At 44.9% G+C, this 7480-nt stretch overlaps 1 protein-coding gene across 1 annotated transcript; it reads right to left on the reverse strand.

Moving 5' to 3' along the window:
• Positions 1-1271: 1271 nt before the first annotated feature.
• Positions 1272-6030, reverse strand: ndufb3 (NADH:ubiquinone oxidoreductase subunit B3). The gene is made up of 2 exons (XM_069934381.1): positions 5870-6030; positions 1272-1567 (listed from the first exon to the last, which is right to left on the reverse strand). Exons 1-2 carry the CDS (start codon positions 5980-5982, stop codon positions 1411-1413), a joined length of 270 nt encoding a protein of 89 aa, XP_069790482.1. The 5' UTR covers positions 5983-6030; the 3' UTR covers positions 1272-1410.
• Positions 6031-7480: the final 1450 nt, after the last annotated feature.

The following is a 7480-nucleotide window of genomic DNA, read 5'->3' on the forward strand; positions in this document are numbered from 1 at the left end:
GACTTTTATGACTGCAGAATGACAAAGATTGAGGGGAAATTTATTTGAAATTAGCAAGGTAAACTAGTAATTAAGGGGCAGAGATTCAAATTAGCTGATGAAAGGATTAAAAGTGTTGAGAAACCAAGAGCGGGTTTTAGTAACTCACTTTCTCCTAGAATGATGGAAGCAGAAATCTTGACATTTAACCAACATCTGGATGACCCTGTGAATAATCATAAATAGAACTGGAAAATTCCATTTTTGGACAGAATTAACATCAAGGACTAAATAGTAACATTTTGTTAGCAGAGGCAGATTAACCATTTGGCTGAGTTGGCTGAAGCCTAGAGGCCCAGAGGGTAAAGGAGCTCAAGCTGCCCGAGATATTTCACTACTTTTGTATATATTATTTTTATTACAAATACCATTTTGTTATCTAAATTAGGGTCCAAACATAAAACATTTAGATTTAGAAGTAAACAAGTAATGAAATACTTTAGGGACTTGCTTTGTACTGCAGACTGCTGCCGCGACACTCCATGAGATTGTGTTTACCATGTCCATGATGATGCTATTGTGCCACCACCCGTCAATCAATGCTAGTGTTTGTGCGCGCACGAGTCCAAGGTCGACCTCCTGAAGAAGAGTTCAATTCATGCAGCGTCGCTCACAGGAGGTTTACTTTTTTAAAATAGACTCTCCCTTCTCCTGTATTATTTTGTATCGAGACTTTTTGCAAGAACTGATTTTATTTATCCTTTTGCAAATAACAGACTTGTCAAATTATTTAGGGCTAGCAGACAGCTTCTGTAAGATAAAATTTTGTTTGATTATTTTTAATGACTTTTTTCATCCCCTCTAACAACCAAACACCAACTAGTATATTCCCAGCACATGCTCAGTGGATAAATTTAAAGTATGTGAGGGCATCACACCCAAAGGCTAATAAATGCAACAATTTCACTTTATTCAATGAAGGGTGGGGGCTGAGGTGCAAGGTCGGCGGGGGGGGGGAGGGAGGGGAGACATACTAAAGCTTAGCATAGGGCTTGGGTGGCAGTTAATCTGCCACTGTTTGTTAGGCACTCTTTGCATACCTGTGCAGCTAGGTGTCCTTGGACACCACTTAAATGATAAAAAGGGAGGGCCATGTATACAGTTCTTGCAGGAGTCCAGAATGAATACTATATGGAACAAGCTCCAATGAAACCAATACCCAGCTTCAGGAGAACAAAACATGATAGAATATTAACAGAAAAAGCAGCAAAGGAGAAATCTCTAAGAGCACATTTTTGATGTCTTAGAAGGTTGTTTTATTCTTTAATGCAAGTTTAGATCTCACTTCAAATGTTAGTCACCATCAACTGAGGTAAGTTGGCGAGATCCCAAATTTTCCAGCAAGTTTCAATGGTTTTAAAAGTTCATTCTCTAATGATGTCCTCCATCCTTCTTTGGAAATGTTAGCGCATATTCGACACCCAAAGCCACAACAAATGCAGCAAATCCCCACTTGAAGCCTCGGAAGAAAACATCGCTGAAAGTGATCGGCTTCGCAAAGCCTCCGCTGAACCGCCAGGCTTCATTGCTGCAAAGACACAAGGCAACATAAAAAAAAAAGTCAAAAATTGAATCAGCCCTGAAACAGCGCCATCATTTGGTCACAAACACAGAAAAGTGTCACTTGGTTCCAACACCAATGAAATGTTACTGATCAATATGCAAATTGGACCAGAGACAACTGACGACTCCAACTGGAGATAAATCGCATCAAAAGAAACAGGAGATGCTGAAAACAGTTAATGTCTGGCAGCACTGTGGTAAGGGAATCAATGTTTTAGGGCTATGAAAGAGAATAGACCACAAAGATTTAAATTGCAGCGGGGGGTGGTGGGAGGACCAAACGAACATCTCCGATAGGGCAAGGTCAGGATTGCTGTGTGAATAATTTGTTGAGACCAATAGAGTTGATCAGTTAATATGCCCTGTCAAGCTGCCGTGTAAAATGGGGTTAACTGGGCAATTTGCCCAGTTAGCACCCCACTCAAGCGGCAGTTTGAAAGGGTCCGGCCCAATCAGCGTGGTCCAAATCCAATCAGATCTCTGACCTACCTCAGAGATAGTCATGGAACCCAGTTAAACTTAATTAAGTCATGTCTACTGGCAGCTTGAACGGCAAAATGGCCGACCTGGTTATTCATGTGATGTCAACGCTTGCGCGCTGGAACCACCTTTGCTCCAATAATCACATCTGGATCCCAGAAGGGCTACCCAGATGCTGCAGCTTAAGAGTGCCTATTGAAAGAGTATACAAATCAAGGCCACCTGCAAACTGGAGGAATAATTCAGAATCGGCTGTCTCCAACCAAATGGCATCAATAGACTTCTATTTGTTAACCTCTTCCCACGATCTCTTTCTCATCCCTCTCTCCTTTTCTCCATCTCCCCAGCCCCTTTCTTCTATCAGAGAGCTGCTCTTCTTCACCCTCTGTCCTCTCCCCTATCACTTCTCTTCTACTCTCCTAGCTGTGTCCATCTATTACCTCTTGCATCTTGACCCCTCCCCATTCCCTTCTTCCTCCTCCCCCACCTTTTTATTCAAGGCATCTTCTTGTTTTTCCATATTCCAGAAGAGCTTTAGGTAAAGACTGCCTTTCATTTCTATGGATGCTGCTGAGTTTCTCCTACACTTTTGCAGACCTCAGCATCTGCAGATTTTCTTGTTTAACCCCAGAGAATACTAGGAAATATTTAATGGCTGCAGAAGATCAGAGATGCAAGAACTGCCCTGACCAGAAAGTAGAGAGAAAGTGAACAAATATTAAATTGGAAATCAACATCAGACCAGGCTAGTTCCCTGAAATAGTTGAATTGGATTTCAAGTCAGGGGATATACTGTTTCAGTCTTAATTTTAAATTATACAGGCCACAGACGGAAAGAATAGAAATGGAACAGAGAATTAAATTGACAGGCATACAAGAGCTGGTATTTGCTCCGGGGGTGGGCTGAATGAAAGCACTCCAGAAAGCAGTCCTAAAACTTGTATTGATTTCTCCAGTGTAGAGATCACATTGTGCAGACTGAACTCAGTACAAGATTTCAGATTCAGATTTATTGTCAGATTACATACATGACATCACATACAACCCTGAGATTCATTTTTCTGTGGGCCAGGCAGAATTACCACTTATTGATAGTACAAAAAAAACTACAATGTATACATGTAAACAAATAAAGAACTGGTAACAGATAACAAATATAAACAAACTGACTGCAAAACAGAGAGAATTAAAAAAAATTAATAAAGTGCACGAATCCTTAAATGAGCCCCTGAGTTTGTTGTTGAGGAGTCTGATGGTGGAGGGGTAGCAGCTGTTCCTGAAACTGGTGGTGGTGAGTTTTGTGGCACCTATACCTCTTTCCTGATGGTGGCAGCGAGAACAGTGCGTGTGCTGGGTGGTGTGGTTCCTTGAATGCTGCTGCTCTCCAAAGGCAGCATTCCCTGTAGATGTTCTTGATATTGGGGGAGATTTAACCTGTGATGTACTGGGCTGTGTCCACTACCTTTGGGAGGGCTTTATGCTCAGGGGTACCCACACCAGCCCGTGATGAGCACACTTTCCACCACACCATCTGTTGAAATTTGCCAGAGTTACCACACCTCTGTAAACTCCTGAGGACTGATGAGCTTTATTCAAGGTGCCATTGGTGTGTTGGGTCCAGGAAAGATTCCAAGAACTTAAATTTGCTCATCCTTTCCATCTCTGATCCAATGATCACTGGATCATATACCACTGGTTTTCCCTCCCTGAAGACAACGATCAGCTCCTTGGTTTTGGTGAGATTGAATGCAAGGTTGTTGTTGGTGCACCATCCACCCAAGTTTTCAATCTCCAACCTGTGTGCTGACTCATCCCCTTCCTTTAAACAACCGACTACTATGATATCAAGCAAGTGAGATGGCATCCACCATAGACCTGTTCCTCTGATAGGCGAACTGGAACTTATTCATGTCACTGCTCAGACTACAATTGACAGGAAATGAAAATGAACAACCTCTTCACCTGAAGTACTGTTTGGCTCCTGGATAGAATGAAAAGGGAGAAGGACAGATGTTGCAGGTTCCAGATTCAATATTAAATTGGAGAATTTTGGGAACTTGGTTTCCCTATGATAGAACTGGTTAATTCCACATTAGTGTGGGAAAAAACCCTGGAAAATTACTACCTGAGTTTGTATTTCTGTTATCATCTGATCTAGTGGGATTTTTACAGTTCTTTTCTATTCTCCCTCACCAGTCTCAACAATCCAAGTAACATCAGATGTGCTATTAACACCCTAGCCTCACATTGTCAAAGATACTTCCTTTTTCCCCCCAATGCATTGCTCCCGAATTTAAAGCAAACTTGTTTCAATTCTTCACCAATTCTGACAATGTACCTTTGAACTGAAACATCAATGCTGTTTCCCTTTCAACTAATACGGCCATGTTTATGGTATTTTCTATTTTCACTCTCTTTACCATGACTCACTGGGAAAATCACTACCAACTGGCTGTTCATAGTGATGGAGAATCAAGACAAGGAATGGCAATTCACTCTGTAAATCCTGGTATCATTCTGGTGTATGATTCAATAGTACCCCTGGTCATGGCATGCCCACAATTTAATAGTTCCTATAGAATCTGAAGATGTGTGCAAACTGATCAGCATCACATTTGCTGCACAAAATGCAATACACCAGCTTGCCTGTTCATGCCTCATTTATGCAAGCATAAACCAGATCTGGATTCTCCCTGATGGGTCTTCTTCCCAAGGGAGTGACACGAGTTCTTGGACACTACAATCTCTGACATACTTCTGTAGTGCATCTGCTGGCCAGCTGCCCCCACACAGACCAATATAAGAATTATGTGTTTGGTTTTGGGTGGGGAGGGGTGCATGGAGAAGGGAGAATAATAACTGATTGGCCATTGACAGATGAAATGTTGGTGAAAGAGAAACACAAGGGCTGCAGATGCTGGAATCTTGACCAAGCAAAGAATATCTGGAGGAACCTAGAAAGCATCCAAGGGTAGAAATGGTAGAAGGGTAGAAACATTTTGGGTCATGACTTTTATCAAAATAAAGATAAAGAGGAAAAAGAAGCTGAGGGATGGGCCCATACAACAGAAGATGCCAACAAGTAGAGGGAAAAATCATTAGGAAATAGTTTGAAAGGGGCAGGTGACAGGGAAGTAAAGAATTAGGCTTAGAGGTAACCCCACCCTCATCTGATTGTCCCTTTTTCATCTCTCTTTACCAACTCCTGCACTTATTTTTTCAACTTTCTCTCTCCCCTACACCATAATTTTTTTTTAAATGTTGGCACATTCTGTTTCAAAAAGGTTAAAGCAGAGGATTGTGAGGCTCTATCAAAACAATCTGATGGATTGGAGGGACTGCTGCAATATATTGGGTAAGAATTACCCATTCAATTATTAAAAAACACAGAAGTATCCCCCCTCCAACTCCTCACACCTCCACTTACCCTCCTCCTTCTCCCCAGCCCAGTCCACCCCCTCCTCCTCCTCCCCAGCCCAGTCCACCCCCTCCTCCTCCTCCCCAGCCCAGTCCACCCCCTCCTCCTCCTCCCCAGCCCAGTCCACCCCCTCCTCCTCCTCCCCAGCCCAGTCCACCCCCTCCTCCTCTCCAGCCTCGACCCCCTCCTCCTCTCCAGCCTCGTCCCCCTCCTCCTCCTCTCCAGCCTCGTCCCCCTCCTCCTCCTCCCCAGCCTAGTTCCCCCCCCTTCCTCCTCCCCAGCTGTCCCCCCCTCCTCCTCTTCCCCAGCCTAGCTCCCTCTCCCCTCTCCTCATTATCCGTCGCCTCGTCCTCTCCCTCTCCCTCTCACCGGGCCCAGGGGTCGCTCAGGCCCCGCCGCGCCAGCCTCTTCTGCACGTCCTCCAGCGGGGTGCCCTTCGTGCTCCAGGTCCGGTAATCCGGCAGCTCAGGCTCGTGCCCCATTATTGGCGTCCTCCAGGTGAACCGGAAGCAGCGCGAGCTAGCCGGAAGTCCGCACTTCCTCCCGCGCAGGCGTGCCTGTTGCAGTCTGGAGCTGAAGCGTTGACTGTGAGCTAGGAGGGATGGGGATGGAGATGGACAGTTACTGGGGAAAAGGGAGGGATTGCGGTTAAGCAATATGGGTAAAGGCACTGCCGTTGACGCGGGTGTGGCGTTGTGAGAGGGACTGGGATTCTCCAAGAGCAAGACGCTGGTTCAGGAGAAGGATTGGGCACCAGTCAGTGGTGTGCAGCAGGGAAGTGTGCGATGAGCAGGAATTCGCTTTGGAAACACGGGAGGGAATGGAATCCAAAGGAGGGGAAATGCTCAGGGAATTAAACTAGGGTGACAGCTTTAAATAGGGTGCAAATAGATTAGTAAATGGGGAAATCAGGTTGGGGTAGAACCTTGGCCCACAATGCCATGCTGACCTATGGAAAGTTCCACAAACTAAACCTTCCCGAGATCATACCCATAACTCTATTTTCCGTGTGCCTGACCAAGAGTCTTTTAAGTGACTCTATTGTTCCAGCCTCCACCACCAATCCCTGGCAATGCCTTCCAGGCACCCACTACTCTCTGTATAAAAAAAAAACCCTTACTCCTGACATCTCCCTTTAACTTTCCTCACATCACCTTACACACATGTCCTCTGGTATTTGCTACTGTTGCCCTTGGGTTAAAGGTGCTGGCTGTCCATCCTATCCATGCCTCTCCTAATTTTATAGGCCTCGATGAAGTTACCTATCATCCTTCTTCGGCTCTAAAGGTTGTCGTAGCCGAAGGTGGTAGTGGGGAACGAGCTCCCATTGCTACACAAATGCTCTTCATGGTGTGTGTCTCAAAATAGCGTCTGATAACCAAGTCCAACTCCTAGCCTTCACGTGGCAGAATTCTTATGCCTGGTGAAGCTGTTCTCGCTAAAAGAAGGGGCAAAAGTAAGCAGATGGGGCTCATTAACTACAGGTGGTAACTCATTTAGGAGAGATAAAACTCCAATTTCAAACCTCCGGTGCCTTGTGGCTACACCCACTCACGGAAAATGTTCAGGAGTAAACTCCAAGGAAAAATCCAGAGTCAGGGTCCTGAAGGTGGCTGAATGTTGTATCCAGCATCAGCAAGGCAACTCCTGCAATGATGATGGCATAAACTATATGGACTTCTGTAGTTCTTTTGGACCTGCCATTAGTGGGGAGGGGACACTGTATGGGCAACTAATGGATCTCCATGTCAAATCTGCCCTGGCTCATTCCCTGGAGAGTCCACTCCAGCTCAGTGACTACCACAACCAACAGGGCCCATACTCATTCTCCAATCCAGGCAACATCCTGGTAAATCTCTGCACCATCTCCATAGCTTCCTGTAATGTGGCGACCAGAACTGAATACAATATTCCAAGTGTGGTCTAATCAGAGTTTTATAGAGCTGCAACATTACCTCTCGACTCTTGAACTCAATCCCC

Source organism: Narcine bancroftii, chromosome 4, assembly GCF_036971445.1.
Source record: "Narcine bancroftii isolate sNarBan1 chromosome 4, sNarBan1.hap1, whole genome shotgun sequence".
NCBI lineage: Eukaryota > Metazoa > Chordata > Chondrichthyes > Torpediniformes > Narcinidae > Narcine > Narcine bancroftii.